General features: G+C 42.5%; 1 protein-coding gene and 1 long non-coding RNA gene across 2 annotated transcripts in view; one reads left to right on the forward strand and one right to left on the reverse strand.

Moving 5' to 3' along the window:
* Positions 1-11,702, forward strand: part of CYP2J2 (cytochrome P450 family 2 subfamily J member 2) — a 30,128-nt gene extending 18,426 nt beyond the window's left edge. Inside the window, exons 6-9 of the mRNA XM_060624880.3 lie at positions 1,393-1,534; positions 4,327-4,514; positions 7,344-7,482; positions 11,278-11,702. Of these exons, the coding sequence (XP_060480863.3) occupies positions 1,393-1,534; positions 4,327-4,514; positions 7,344-7,482; positions 11,278-11,456 (648 nt within the window). The 3' untranslated portion in view covers positions 11,457-11,702. The remainder of the gene's footprint in view (positions 1-1,392; positions 1,535-4,326; positions 4,515-7,343; positions 7,483-11,277) is intronic.
* On the reverse strand, positions 4,775-7,155 carry LOC132672650 (uncharacterized). Its single transcript, XR_009607622.2, has 2 exons — positions 6,961-7,155; positions 4,775-4,958 (listed from the first exon to the last, which is right to left on the reverse strand). It is a non-coding gene; the product is annotated as an uncharacterized LOC132672650 (long non-coding RNA).
* Positions 11,703-15,335: the final 3,633 nt, after the last annotated feature.

Raw genomic sequence — 15,335 nt, forward strand, 5'->3', positions numbered from 1 at the left:
CTTTTAGCATATAAGGTAACACCCACAGGTTCCAGAGACTAGGATATGGACATCTCTGTGGGTCATTATTTATCTTACCACGGGGAGTCAAAATAGAAGCAGTATTTCATAGAGTGTAGAAGCAGCATTAATTCAGGATTGATGAGGCAGGTAGAAATAAGGATGGGGTAAATGATATTTGGCTTGAGTCCTTGGGGATACTCAAATACTGCCTGTTCATCTTCTATTCTATGCTCTTTGCCCATATCTGAAGGAGCTATACACAAAAGGAAAGCTAACAGTTGAGCTTCAAAGAACTCTTTCATTGTTATTTGGATCTGGGCCCAGTTGCCTGCCCCTTCCCTCACCCCCCAGTGCAGAACACAAGAAAAGCTGAGTTGGATGCCAGAGTTCAGCCTCAGGGCCTGAGTGGGACTTCTGCCTTCCTCTTTGATCTTCCTATCATCTACTTTCCAACATTATAGGAAAGAAGGAGGGAAAAGCCAAATTGGATGTGTAGCCTTTAGCCCAGTCACCCCTGTGTTCAATATACCTCGATGCATCAGTATCACTGTCATAATCGTTGACTCGTCAGATTAGTTGTGTCTCCTCTTGGGATTGACCAGACTGGTAGGTTTCTATCCATCTCCCCTTTTATCTCACCTTACTGGCATAACATTAGTAGAAGCATTGATTTCTCCACAAAGGAGGAGACGTCACTTGCTAAATGCTGTGCAGGTATGGAGCCACACACTGAGCAGATTGTTGGCAAATTGAAGCTTCCGGGGCAAAGTGGTAAAGATGAAGGAATTCCATGAGGAATGGTTGATGGAAAGAGAGTGGTTTCACCTAGAAAGGAAGACATTAACAGGGAGATACGAGCATTGTTCTCCATAAGAGGAATTCAGATTATTCTTCCTGGTATCAGTACAAACACGTTGAGTATTTGTTATGTGCTCTTTTCATCTCATGTAATTTATAGTGTCATCTTAAGGGGCATGTGTATTTCATTGCTATTTTCTGAAACAGGAAACTGAAGCACAGAGAGATTAAGTGACTTGCCCTAGGTCATACAGAGAGTGAATGGTGTAGCTAATATTGGAACCCTAGTCTGTCGTTCCACTGAACTGCTTCTCTTCCTACTGTACTAATAGATTCTCCCAAATTATAGATATAAAAAAAAAAATAAGTGTCTTGATTTTCATCCACCAAAGCCAGCAGAAGTTTCCAGCACTTGGGGCAAGAGGATGCTAATGATATTGCTGTAATAAGTCTCTACCTCTTGAGATGGCCAAAGGGAAAGATATTTCTCCTGGGAATCTTTTCTTCCACATTCTCTCCCTAGGATGAAGCCCCTGTGTGTTGTAGCAACCAAGAACCCACTGAATAAACCTATAACCTTGTGCTTTCTAGAATAGGGGCAATGCTACTTCAAGTTTCCACGAAGGAAACCTCATCTACAGCACCCTGGACCTCTTCTTTGCTGGAACGGAGACAACTTCCACAACACTGCGCTGGGGTCTGCTTTATTTGGCCTTATACCCAGAAATCCAAGGTGAGCATGCCAGTGAGTGCGCCTGGGGCAGGACAGAATGGTGTCTCCTAGAGCATACGGCCCCCAAGTTGTGACTAGAAGATAGGATGGTAGAATGGAAAAACAGTCTTGAGGTGACGTAGACTTGAGAATGGGCACATTCTTCAATTTTCCTGTTAGGACTGTGATGGGTTCACATAATCCCAGTGTAACAGAGTCCCTGCCCTCAGGAAACTCAGAATCTAGAGTGAAAACAGTGAAGTCAATGGACACTGTGGTGAGTTTCAGGAAAAGACTTACATTCTTATACGAATGTATCTTGTTACAAGCTTCTAGCCTTTTACGTCATGTCTTCCATTGGCCTGTGGATAATGTTCAGACTCCTGAGTCTGGCATATCATGCTCTCTGATGTTCCTTCTTCTGCCTGTCCAGCCTTAGCTCCACCCACCGTACATGGTGGCCTCACTAAATTACATGCTGTTTTCTTTGCACTGTCCTTATTCATGCCTCCTCCATCAAGCTTGCTCTTCCCTCTCATCTGCTTCCCCATTTTCTCTACATGGTAAATCACCAGGTGTGCCTGAAGAATCTGCTCAAATACAATCTCCTCTAAGATGCTTCCCCACCCTAATAGGAAACTCCTTACTCTAGAGATGACTTTATTATTACTGGATTATTTTCCTCCTCTAGAGATGACCTAACACACCTCCATTACTATGTGATTGCACATTATTCATATATCTTCCCCAAAGACTGTCATCCATTCAAAGGCAGTGACTGTTATAATCTTTTTTTTTTTTTTTCTCTCCAGGACCCAGAGCAAATTTGAGCTGGAGAGATGGGATGCTAGGATACAGTTTTTCAAACTTTGGATAACAGTTTATTAACGGGATATAAAATCAATTTAGTGGATCAAGACCAACATTTTTTCCTAAAATAAAAATAAAGATCAGAGTACTTCCCATGTACGAAGGATAAGATTGTTCATCAAACTTTATTTCTTTCCATATATTTACATAAAGTATGTTTTATGATTCATGATGTAAAATGCGTTTGGAACTCTGAATTACATTTTCTAAAAAGTTTAAAAGCTATCTCATTAGGATATAGAGTTGGCTTCTGTAATAGGGTCTCCAAAATAACAATAGCTTAAAATGATAGGGCACCTGGGTGGCTCAGTCAGTTGAGCATCCAACTTCAGCTCAGGTCATGATCTCACAGTCCGTGAGTTCAAGCTCAGAGCCTGGAGGCTGCTTCAGGCTCTGTGTCTCCCTCTCTCTCTGCCCCTCCCCTACTTGCTCTCTCTCTCTCTCAAAAATAAATATTAAACAATTTTAAATGATAGAAGTTTATAGCCATCTTCACAGCACCATTATTCACAATAGCCAAAAGGTAGAAACAACCCAAGTGTCTATCAATGGAAGAAAGGATGAATAAAATATGGAATACAATGCAATATTATTCATCCTTAAACAGGAAGGCATTTCTGACATGTGTTATAACACTGATGAACCTTGAAGACATTATGCTAAATTAAATAATACAGTCACGAAAAGACATATACTGTATAATTCCATTTCTATGAGGTTTCTAGGGTAGGCAAATTCATAGAAACAAAGTAGAATGGGGGTTGCCAGGAGTTAGGGTAGGAGAAAATGAGAAGTTATTGTTTAGTGGATGTACAGTTTCAGTTTCTCAAGGTAAAAAGTTCTGGAGATTGGTTGCACAATGTGAATATACATAACATTATTAAACTATACACTTAGATGTGGTTAGCATGGTAAATTTTAGGCCACATATATTTTACCATAATTTTCAAAACTCATTAAATGGTCAGGAAAAAAAGTTCTAGGGGTGCCTGGGTGGCTCAGTCAGTTGAGCGTCTGACTCTTGATTTCAGCTCAGGTCAAGATCCCAGGGTCATGGGATCAAGCCCCATGTTGGGCTCCACACTTAGCACAGAGCCATATATATATATATATATAAAAATAAATATAAATATATATTTTTAAATAAATATTTATATTATATATTATAATATTTATAATATATATTTTAAAATAAAAAAATATAAATATATTTTGTACAAATAAAATATATTTAAAAAATTCTTATTTCTGTCAAAATTAAAAAATCTAAGCTTGACTCAGCAGAGCACTTTGGGTTCTAAGCTTCTTCCAACATGTTGCTCTGTTGTATCTAGAATGATGGCCTTGTTTATACTCTTAAAGATGGCTCACCTTGAGGGCTGCCTTTCCACAAGTGGGAAGGGAAGAAGGAAACACCCTTCCTTTAAGGACATGTTTCAAGTACCAAACATTCCTTCTACATTATTCTATTGACCAGAACTTAATCACATGGTCACACGTACAAGGGAATCTGGGAAATGTAGTATGTAGCTGGGTAACCAGGCATCCAGCTAAAAATCTCTTATTGTAGAAAAAAAAAAAAGGAAAACAGCTATATTGGGGCACAATTAGAAGCGTCTTTGATGTGTTGGGTGCTCACCTAAACCAGTTCGTGTAAATCTCAAGACGTCCTTAAGAGGAAGGTAGATTTATCCTTACTGGTAAGAAGAGAAAACAGGCTCACAGAGTTTAAGTAACTTGCAGTAGTAATGTTGTAGAGCAAGAGTTTGCAACCAGATTTGTCTAAAACCCAGGCCCACTTTCCACTCATATAGTTCCTGAGAAATCAGAGCCTATACAGCCTGCTATAGTTTTAGCCATTTTGATCCTGGATGCCATTCTTTAGTTTAATCAGGCTTAAGGAAAGTTGTGGAAGAGGAGAATAATAGAACCTTCTTTTCCAGAAAAAGTCCAAGCTGAGATCGACAGGGTGATTGGCCAGTCGCACATACCAAGCACAGCCGCTCGAGAGTCCATGCCCTACACCAATGCCTTCATCCATGAGGTGCAACGAATGGGAAACATCATCCCCCTGAATGTGCCCAGGGAAGTGATAGAGGATACCATGCTAGCTGGCTACTACCTGCCCAAGGTAACCAGGGACTCTCAGCCTCAGATCTTCAAACCCATCTTTTAGAGCTCTGAACTGGAAAGTGACTCATACTCTTGCCTTAGGGAATCACTTAAATGGGAAAGAGATATATTATACCTGAGATAATACTAGTTTTTTTCTCCATGTGTGATCTTTGGAACATTAATCCAATGAGACGTTAATAAGTATTAGGGAGGGGAAAGGGGATTCCTAGGTCAAATATGTTTAGGCAGAGACCGGCTTTTCTTTGCTGTGGGATGTCTCAGTGGGTTTTTTTATTTGTTTGTGTTTACTATGTAATGTGCATTATGCATCTTTGTGGGGATACAGCAAGCAGAAGTTCTCAGACTTTGCCACGGAGCCCTTTTCTTTGCCTTTGTGGAGCTTCTCACAGTGCTAGGAACCTGCCAGACTTGGAAAATTCTGCTTCACAATCCTGGGGTTCTAGAATATTAAAATAGGAAGGGACATTTGAGACCACCTGGATCAATATCACATTAATGCTGGAGTACTTTTTCCAGCTTTTACTTACAGACCTGTCATGGGACTGCCTCACAAAGGAAACCAGTCCAGGTGTATGCAATATGAATTATTAGAAAAAGAGAGAAAGGAACCAATACTTATTAAGCAATGAGTATGTAACATGGGCTATATAGATTCTTTCAAAATGTATTCATCAGTCTTCAGAATACCTATTATTCCCATTTTATAAATTGGAAAGTCGAGGCTCAGGAGTGATAAAGCTTGCATAAGATCTCTCAACTACAAAGTGACAAGAGTTGGGTTCCAGAACCAGATCGGTTTTGTTTCCCAGGCTCATCTTTTTTGTACTACACCATGTTCTCTCCACAGGAGTTGCCTTACTTGGACTTTAAAAGAGTCTCCCTGCAAGTGTTCTCAGTTGGCCCCTGTTAAATTCCTGTCCTCACAAAGGAAATTCTGTTCTCGCTCTGCCCACCAGTCTTAAGATCTAGGCAGACAGCTCTCCTCTGCCCTCTGGTGTCGTCTCTGCACATTGCACATTTACAGTTCCTTTGCTTTCTCAGGGTGTAGGTCGGCTTCTGTGGATCCATTCCAGTTTGTCTAGATCCCTCTGTGTGTGTCTTACCGGCAACTTCTCTCAATAGGCAGAACCAGGGGAGCTTACCTATTCCTGTCCTATTCCTACGGCTGTTTCCATTCACTGTTTTCTTATTGATAGACATCTCGTGGGTGAAGGCTTAAGTCTAAATTATTTCACAGGTGCGGTTTGCATTTTTCTAGCAATTCATTTAGCTCCACAGACTCATTCTACCACTGGCTTTAAAGATCAGCTTTAATAAAGATCCTGGGAACTGAGAGATCTTAGTGACTATATCTTGTAGAGGCCAGGAGCCATGCCTTTGACATGAACTAGACCTTGTACAGATCGCGGCTTTACCTCTTCCCACTGCGTAACTGTGGGCATATCACTTAACCTCTCAGAGCTAAGACTTATCTATCTGTAAAATGCCATTTAAAACTACTTCATGGTTGGAGAGAAAATGAGGTCATGCATGTAGTGTTTAGTGTAGAAAGTGCTCAAAATAGCAGTGATTTACTAACTTAACAAATATCCAGTAAGCATCTAAAAGGCTCCCACCTGGGAAAACAACTCTGAACAAAATAATCATGCAAGTATATACTTACAAACCACGGAAACTGCCCAGAGGGGAGAACTCACTGGTTTCCATAAAGATACAGGCCAGCTGGAATGGGGAGGAGGGGCACGAGTGGTCTGAGAGGGCTTTCAAAGGGAAGTGGTGTGTGAGCTGAGGATTAACGAGTGATGGAGAGTTAGCTCAGTGACAAAGTAGGGAGGAAGGGCATCCAGGCAAGGAGAACAGCTTATAAAAAGGCCTAGAAATGAGTGGGAACATAGCATGTTTGGGAAGCTGAAAGGCGGCGTCTGGAGTGCAAGTGCAGGAAGAAGGAGAGTGGTCCAGACAGGGGTCAGGAGATGGGTCTCTCCCCTAAGGGTGATGGGAAGCCAGTGAAGGGTGTTCAAGGTGTGGGTGGGCGGCTGGGGGTTGGCATCATTCTATCATGTCCAAAGCTCACTCTGCTTTTAGAGCGTGGAGCAGATTGAAAGGGGAGAGAGGCCACGGGCATGGTGGGCAGCTCTTACAAGACTGTAGGCAAGGCAGCTGGTAGCCTGGATCACAGGCGGGGGTGGACACAGAATGGAAGTGACAGAACCAAGAGACATTTAAAGTAAAAATGAGCTGCCTCACTAAAGGATTGGATGAAGGCAGAATGAGGGAAAGGGAGACAACACAGAGGACTTCTCGTTTCTCGTTGTGTCCTTCGATGAATAGCGGTTCCCTTCACTGGGGGACCTGATCCTATTATTAAGCCTTCTGTGGAGTATACCAGACACTAAAGGGAAGAGAATGGGAAAAAGAGAGATGCATGGGGTATCTTTTACCTGGGTAGAGCTGCCAGAGTTATCACTTCGCTGAGCGGCTGGGTTGATTTGGGTATGGTACTGACTAGCTAGCTGTTGCATTATTCTCTCTGGTGTAGACATGTCCCTGTAGAAAGATCCATTCTGCAGTCAGTAGAAGCTACACTTCTCTGATAAAATTCCCTGCAAGCCCATCATTTTAAGCTATACCATTGCAAAGAGCAGGGTGGCTGGGGGGGTGGGGGGGCTGGGTAGGGGTTAGGCTCAGAAGACAGTGAGTTGGGGAGTGTGAGGGAATCTGGGGTGTGGTCAAGCCCTGGCATGGGAGTCAGGTGACTGCTGCACTTCTGAGTACACGTGTTGCATGGGTCAAGCCTCGCCTGAGTGTTTTCTGCCTTTTCTAGGGAACCGTGATCGTTACCAATCTGACTGCACTGCACAGGGACCCAACAGAATGGGCCACCCCCGACAGGTTCAATCCGGAGCATTTTCTGGAGAATGGACAGTTTAAGAAAAGGGAATACTTTCTGCCTTTCTCAGTAGGTGAGTTGTGACAAAAGGAGTGTGAGAATCCACAGTCCCTCTTTTGGCCCTTCCCTACCCTTTTCCCCGTCATGCTTGGCTTTTTGAAGGTTTCCAGATAGCCCTGTTCAGCGTGACTCCCCTCCTGCTGTTCTCCACACCTGTGGATTCCTTACTTCCTCAGACCTTGCTTGCATCTGGAGGTTTTAGCTTTACTTTGTTCTGTTCCCCAGAACACTGGGGACAGAGATTCAGTCCCCATCTCTCGCTCACAACGAAGGTTGGATATTTGCTATCTCTATAGAGGTTTTAAATGTCTCAAGTTCTTTTTAAAAGCCACCCACTCACATAGAGCTAGAGGCAATTTATAAAAATAGGATGGGGGTGGGGCAAGGAAAGGGGCTACTTGTTTATCATTATGGCCATCAGGAATGACTCTGGATGCCACTGTCCTAACTAGGTGGGATTCTACCCTAAGAGGCGCTTTTGATTTTTACAATTTTAATTACCCTTTAAAAATCTGGCTAATACATTTATATGGTACAAAGCTTGTAAAGTACAAAAGAGGATGTAGTGAAAACTCTCACATGTTTCTAAGCCAGCCAGTTCCAAAAGGGTGTTTTAATTCTTAACATTGTAAAAAAGGAATAACAAAAATTCTTAGAATATTCCAGGTATTGAGTTAGGGTATGTTGCTTAGATTTTTTTCAAGTAATTCCCCGATTCCTGAATTCTATAAAGATTTCTTGGGCATCTATTACGTGTCAAGCATCAACTCTGAGGATTTGACAATGAATGAAGTGGAAAAGAAAAAAAAAAAAAACTGCTCTCATTAGCATGTGCTCTGGTGTAACATTGCAGGGTTCACATTACTAGAACCACTTCAAAGATAAAGAGACTGAGGCTTAGAAGGGTAACTTAGATGATCTAAAGTCATCAAATTCATGTGGCAGAGCTAGAACTCAGTGTTAACCAGATTTATCAAAAACTAAAGCCTGTGTTCTTCTTAGCACTGTCTCCTAAACATACACATATATGTACGTATATATAATAATATAGTTATATTATTTAGTTATATACATATAACTAAATGCTACAGGGAGCCCATACTGTGGAATGCACGATAGTCTGCTTATCATTAACTTAAAAATAAATACAGATTGCTTTTCTGATCCAATATCCTTTTGCTGTTGATGACACTAGGGCTCAGAAGGGGAGGAACTGGAATTTGAACCCATGTGATAAGACCTGAAGTCCAAGGTGCAGCACCGCCCTGAGTGTTATCTGGGCTGATTTCTGATTAGAGCTTCTTTGTCTTTCTTCACCTGATTCCAAGTCATCTTTGCTCACATTGGACAAATCCCTCCCTGATGGGAAAGCTGCTGTGAGATATAGGAATACCTTCCAGTCTTCTGTCTACAGTAACTTCAAGTTTTATATTTCAGTACCAAGTCCCAGCCGTCTATTTCAAGGATTGGATTATAATTATTTTTGCCTCACTGGTGCTTTGCTATTGAGAATTTTATCACACCCTCTTAATTACAGACTTCATTTGCAAGCACATTATCTCATTTAATCTTTGCAGCCACCCAGTTATTAATAACTAGGAAAGCGATCAGTATTTCCTTTCTTCATATAAGGAAACTAAGAATAAGAGAGTGGTTTCTTATCCAAGGAATGAGGCAGAACAGGGCCTACGAGTTAAGGTTTTATACTTCTCATCTACTGGTGTCTTTAGCACAACTAGAATATAACTCTCTTCCCCCTTCAAGTCCCTTTCACTTTGATTCAGAGTTCATTCCACAGGTGTCAGCATACGTACGCATAACAAACAGTCCACAAATGCAGTGGCTCAAAATGATAAGTTATTAAAACAATATTAGTGCTTACAAATCTACACTTCAGTTAGGGAGTTCTGGTCTTAGGTGGGTGTGTTTATGTGTTTGGGAGGTCAGCTGGCTGAAAGGCTGATCTGGGACCTCAGCTGCAACCACAGGGCTTTCCATGTTACCTCTCATTCTCTGTCAAGCTAGCCTGAGTTTGTTTACATGGTAGCCATAAGATCCCAAGGAGGAGAATGGGTGGAGCTAGAGAGTGTAATGCTAAGCGAAATAAGTCAGAGAAAGACAAATACCATATTTCACTCATAGGTGGAATTTAAGAAACAAAGCAAACCAGCAAAGGAAAAAAAAAGAAGAGAGAAAGACAAACCAAGAAACAGACTCTTAACTATAGAGAACAAACTGAGGGTTACCAGAGGGGAGGTGGGTGGGGGATGGGTGAAAAAGTGATGGGGATTAAGGAGTGCACCTGTTGTGAGGAGCACTGAGGAATGAATAGAACTGTTGGAGCACTATGGTGTACTCCTGAAACTAATATAACACTGTATGCTATCTATCCTGCAATTAAAATAAACAGCTTTGTAAAAAAAAAAAAAAAAAAAAAAAAAAATGCCAGTCATAGAAGTTGAAGCATCACTTGCATGTCAGCCAAATGCAACAGCTAACACTCAACTGGTCCTTTTACAATAAAGGGCACTATCGGGACCACTGGCAAAACCTGACTGGGGATCTCAGGAGGAAATGGTGGTGATGCATCAGTGTTTCCTTGAGTTGGTGGTTATATTGTAGTTATGTCGGAGAATGGCCCTGTTTGTAGGAAACACGTAACTAAAGAGTTCACAGGTAATGTAGACAGTGTATGCTCAGATAACTTGGGAGAAACAAGCTCTTTGTATTATTTTTGCAACTTTTCTGTACTTTGAAAGTGTTTCAGAATAAAAGGCATGATAGGGAAAGTATAACAGTAAATAAATAACTGTAACATACAGAAAGCTATCTTAATAATATTGCCACCCAAAATGTTTCACTTAAGAAGTATTTTCAATCATATTCTTCCAATTTTTGAGAATTAACCAGATGAAGTTAATGCTAAGCTCTTTCGCAGCTAGAATATTTATTATTATTATCCAGGTGATATGTTAAAATACTTTGTTTTGCTGTGTAAGTTATTGAATTCTTTGCTCTATTTGGATTCAGTATGTAGCCCACACAATATATAAAATAAGGTTCCCATCTTACACACACACACACTCTCTCACACACACACACACACACACACACACACACACAGAAGTTTCCCTTGATAACTGAAGAGGTTAATTAGTCCCAAATCACAGGGCTAGAATTGGAGGAGTTGAATTGGCTCTCCCTTCTTCTGCTTCCAGGTCCTCCCTCACTAACAGGGATTGGGATGTGGCTAGGTTGGTGCCAAGTGTGAGCTAAGAGATCCAGCAAGGGCCCCACATCAGAAGCAAAAACCCCACCGGGGGAAAGACCACTGTATAGAAGACGGACTATTCAAGGAGGAAACCTGAGATAATTCCAATGCAGAGGGCCATCAATGGCCGTGAGGTCCCCAGTCATTAAGAAGGAAAACACGACATGGGGGACAGATGTCCTACATTTTAGAAAACCTGCTCTGACATTCACTGGCTTCTACTTTTCAACAGTTTTGTTATCTGCTAGTGTTGTTGTTTGCTGATTGATTTTGAAAAGTCTTCAGGCTACACATTCACCTTCTAGGTCAACCCAGGCCTCCCTCCTCTTCTGGTCCCTCACCCTGTACCTTCGCCCTGTGCGTCAGCTGCTTGACCCTTGAAAGCATTGGAGTCTGGCTGGCTATCAGATTAAAGGAGCCTCCATACGTAAAGCCGTGGGGCCTTCCAGCCCCTTCTCCTACTCAGGTTTTGCAAGAAGTAGATGTCAGCCCCACACTAGATGGGAAGATGACCTATCTTATGCTTTTGTCTTCCAGGAAAGCGGGTGTGCCTTGGAGAACAGTTGGCCAAGTCTGAGCTGTTTATCTTCCTCACTTCCCTTGTGCAAAAATTTACCTTCAGGGCCCCCGACAATGAGAAGTTGAGTCTGAAGTTCAGAATGGGCATCACAGTCTCCCCAGTCAGCCACCGCCTCTGTGCAGTCCCTCGGTCTTGAAGTTGTCAGGGAGTGACCCTGAGGGACGATCGGAGGAATTGGATTCAGGAAGCTCCATGCAAATCCCAGCTTTGCTGTCTCCTCTGATGGAGCCTTGAGCAGATCTTTTACGTTGTGAATGATTTACCCTTTTCATCCAGGAGATGAAAAGCAGATACTGGTTCCTGCTCTCAAGGAAGAACTATTACAAAAACCAGAGGGAGAATGGACTTTGATTCGGAAACCATAAAGCTTATCATAAAAGTTCTAGCTGAAATCTGCCTCTTTCTTGCCAGCTTCCTTAGACACGGATTTGCTTCTGGCCTGTGGAGGTAGCTCAGGTCAAAGTGGTGCCAAATGGTTGGTAAGAGTTAGAATGTGGACCCTGAGGCAGCCAGAGGCTAGCCACAAATGCGCTCACTCGTGGTAGCACTGTGTAAGCATTATCTTGCTCCGGCCTCAGAATGGCCCTCTGGCAAGTCAGCAGGGCAACTGTCACCCCCTATGTATAGGCGGGTTTCTAAGAAGCAGCAGTTTGTAAGGTTTACCTAAAGAAACACTACCTTGGCCTTGAACTCAGGAGCAAGCAGAGGGCGACCACTGTCAACTAAACCTGGGGAACAGGTTTGGGAAACAATGTGGAATTATCTTCTTTGAGGGTCACTCTTTGCCTCAATTCCTCTATCAGGCATTTATTCTCAAGCTGTTCACATTGGACTTAACTATGTGGTGGGTGTGAGTTTTCTTGCAAGTAGATGGGTCAGTTTTTGAATGGTAAGTATTACCAGCCTAAACTCAACTGAGCCCTGGTATAGTAGGGAACCAGAAATGCCAGGATCCTGCTCAACCCTTCTGTACGTATTTGCTGAAGGGAGACAATGGCCATAAAATGGAAGGCCGAGTAACACTCATGGTCCGTGGAGTTTTGATACCAACCCCAATGCAAACACACACAAAGCCACCTGGGAAACTGGACTAAACCACATAGAAGATCTTTTTCTCCCTAAGGTAGAGACTCTGTGTGCTTCTGCCTGCTATTTGGAACTTTGTTACCACCACTGAATCAAGCTCCTGTTACCCTGATGGATGACGAGAAACACATAGCTCAGGCATTACTGTTATGTTGCCCTGGCTGCCAGCTACGCAACCACCCGAGCTGTGCTCAGACCCTCCGACGTGAGCTGGACCTGAGCACATCCAGCAGCCGAACGAACGTAGATGCATGAGTGATCCCAGCTGAGACAAGAGTTGCCCAACTGAACTCAGCCTAAACCGCTCACCTTAGATTTGTGAGTTAAACGGTTGTTTGAAGCCACTATGTTTTCAGCTGTATTGTTATACGACAATAGTTAACGAATACATTCCTACAGGGCAGGAACAGTATCCGTCTGGTTTAAGAACAGTGCCCTGAACATGATAGGGCTCAATAGTGAATTAATGGATAAAATAAGGTAGAATAATTGTGGGCTAATGTTAGATTGGACCAATCGCTCCAAATCAGATCTCTGCCGCTGCGCCTCTGTCCTTGTCACCTCATTCTAATGACCTGTTTCTCAGTCCTGATGCCAACTTCTGTTATAATCCTTTAGGAACACAGTGAAGGAGTACAGGTTTGTTCTGACCTCACTGTTTCCTTCCATTTCCCAGGTGGCTTTCTGGAATGGGGCCACCTATCCCTCTTCCCCAGGCTTAGTTCTCAAGAACAGGCTGATGTCCCTGGATGGGTATTTTGTACTGTCTGGTTCACACTGTGTTTCTGTGCATTCACCGTGAGCTATGTGTTCTGCTCTGAAAAGCTAAGAACTTTTCCCTGTGCTTTTGAAGCAGATAAGAAATGAAATTAAGCAAGAATAAAGGGTCAAATGCAACGGGTCACTTTCAGGGGCTGGCACAGAATCTCTGATGATGCCTGTTGCAACAGTCAGGGTCAGAAGAGAGGCTTCTCTTAGCCCCAGTACATGAAAGGTCCAAAGATATCACAGGGCTCTTGTCATATATATAACAACATTAAAAGATGTGGGTGGGGTGGGGGAGTATAGCATGGAGAGTCAGGTGACTGGGGGCCAGGCCTGAATTCAGTTCTGAGTTTTACCATTTATTCACTTTTGCTTGTGAATTAAACAGGCTACTTTATCTTCCTGAATTCACATCCTAATCTGCAAAATAGAATTAAATAACACCTGCTGTGGTAAATTATGAGACTGGTCAAAAGACCCACTATCCCTCTCTGGGTTGCCTTTCTTTGTGGTGCTCTTTCCACGGGACTTTTTTATATAATCACCCTGATACATCCAAGAATGGCCATGACATTCGCTCAGTAAAATGAGAGCACAAGTTCCACAAGTTCAACATGTTTCTTTTTTCTCTGCCATGAGACCAGCAATGTCCCAGATAAGGGTCTGCAGCCTACATCCAGGTGACAAAGACAGAAAGCAGAGTCCTAGCTGATTCAAGATGGACACGAGATATGACAAACCTATTTTGTTGTGAGCCACTAAGACTTTGGGATTATTAGTTATGCAGCATAAGTTATCCTAAACTGACAGACACATCAGCATTTTAATTGTGAGGACCATATAGATTTATGTTTGTAGTTACTGTGAACACCAAATATATGTGTGTCTCTATATATACATAATATATAAAATGTTACTTTAATACATATTAAATACTTAAACACAAATTTATATATTACATATAGTGTATATCGTATATATTATATTAAACAAAGTAACAGTGTATTTGGCATATAATAAATTGTGGTTGCAATGCTATTATAGTTATTTCAGACAAAACATTTTTGTTATTTCTACGCCTTTTTTTTCTAGACAATTTGATCTTTTCCTCACTGGAGTCACAGAACAATATGTTCCCCCTACTGACTCCAGGGTCAGCATAGGCTCTTTCGCAGGGCTGCTGCATGGTGAAACCCCAGGTGCTACCACTGGCTGTCCTCCCCTCGTAGTGAGTGGCATCCTCTGGAGTTGGACTGTGGATGGCCACGGGTAGGGGCCTGCTCCTTGGCCGGGCGGGCGTAGGATAATTTTTGTGATCGGAAAGCTGCTCACCTCATCAACCATGTCTCTCCGTATTTCTGCCAAACTAGTGAGCTCCTATCAATTCCCTAGACAGGTTAGGTCCTCTGTCATTTTCACGTCTTTATATAAGCTATTTTTTTCTATAAGAAGTCTCTCATCACACGTGGCATACCTAGCCCTACATGTCAGCTCTTCAATGACATTTTTCTTGACTCTCAGCTGGTTGGTTGCTTCCTCCTTCATTCTCTGAGAGTTTTATTCCAAAGCTTTAAAGTCCTATATCCGTGTAATCTCTCCCAGTTACCCTGAGCTTTTCGGGGGTGCCTGTGCCTGAGTTTTGGTACATATAGGAGATGCTCGGTAAATGTTTGTTGGACCTATGGGCTGGGGGTGAGCCACCAAGTGACTACGGCAGAACAGAAGCTTTAAAGGTGCAGGGTGGCAAGCATTTCCTGCTGCTGTGCAAGAAGCCTCTTAGTTCTATGTGCCTCAAGTTCACAGTCAGAGACTGCATACTAAGGTCCCTGCTACTTCCAGAATCCTGATTTGTGGGGAGAAGAACTTCCGAAATGGCAAATCAAGGACCTCCAAAAGCCACTCCTCTATAAAAGCAACAAGCAAAGTAGCAAAAGTTGTCAGAGTCAGCATTTCTAGAGCCCTGAAAAGTAACCAAAGTCTTGCAACAATCTGAGCATTTGTTTAAGGCAGAAAAAATAAAAATAAAAGAGCTGGGTCTCAATCAGAACGGCAAGCGCTGTGGCATGTGAACCTGCCCTATTCCTGCTCTCTTCTCCCCAGCTCTGCAGTCTCCTTGAAAAGCAGCAGCCTCCCAACTATGGAGGTGAGACAGCCAAGTGCCAAG

Source organism: Panthera onca, chromosome C1, assembly GCF_046562875.1.
Source record: "Panthera onca isolate mPanOnc1 chromosome C1, mPanOnc1 haplotype 2, whole genome shotgun sequence".
Classification (NCBI taxonomy): domain Eukaryota; kingdom Metazoa; phylum Chordata; class Mammalia; order Carnivora; family Felidae; genus Panthera; species Panthera onca.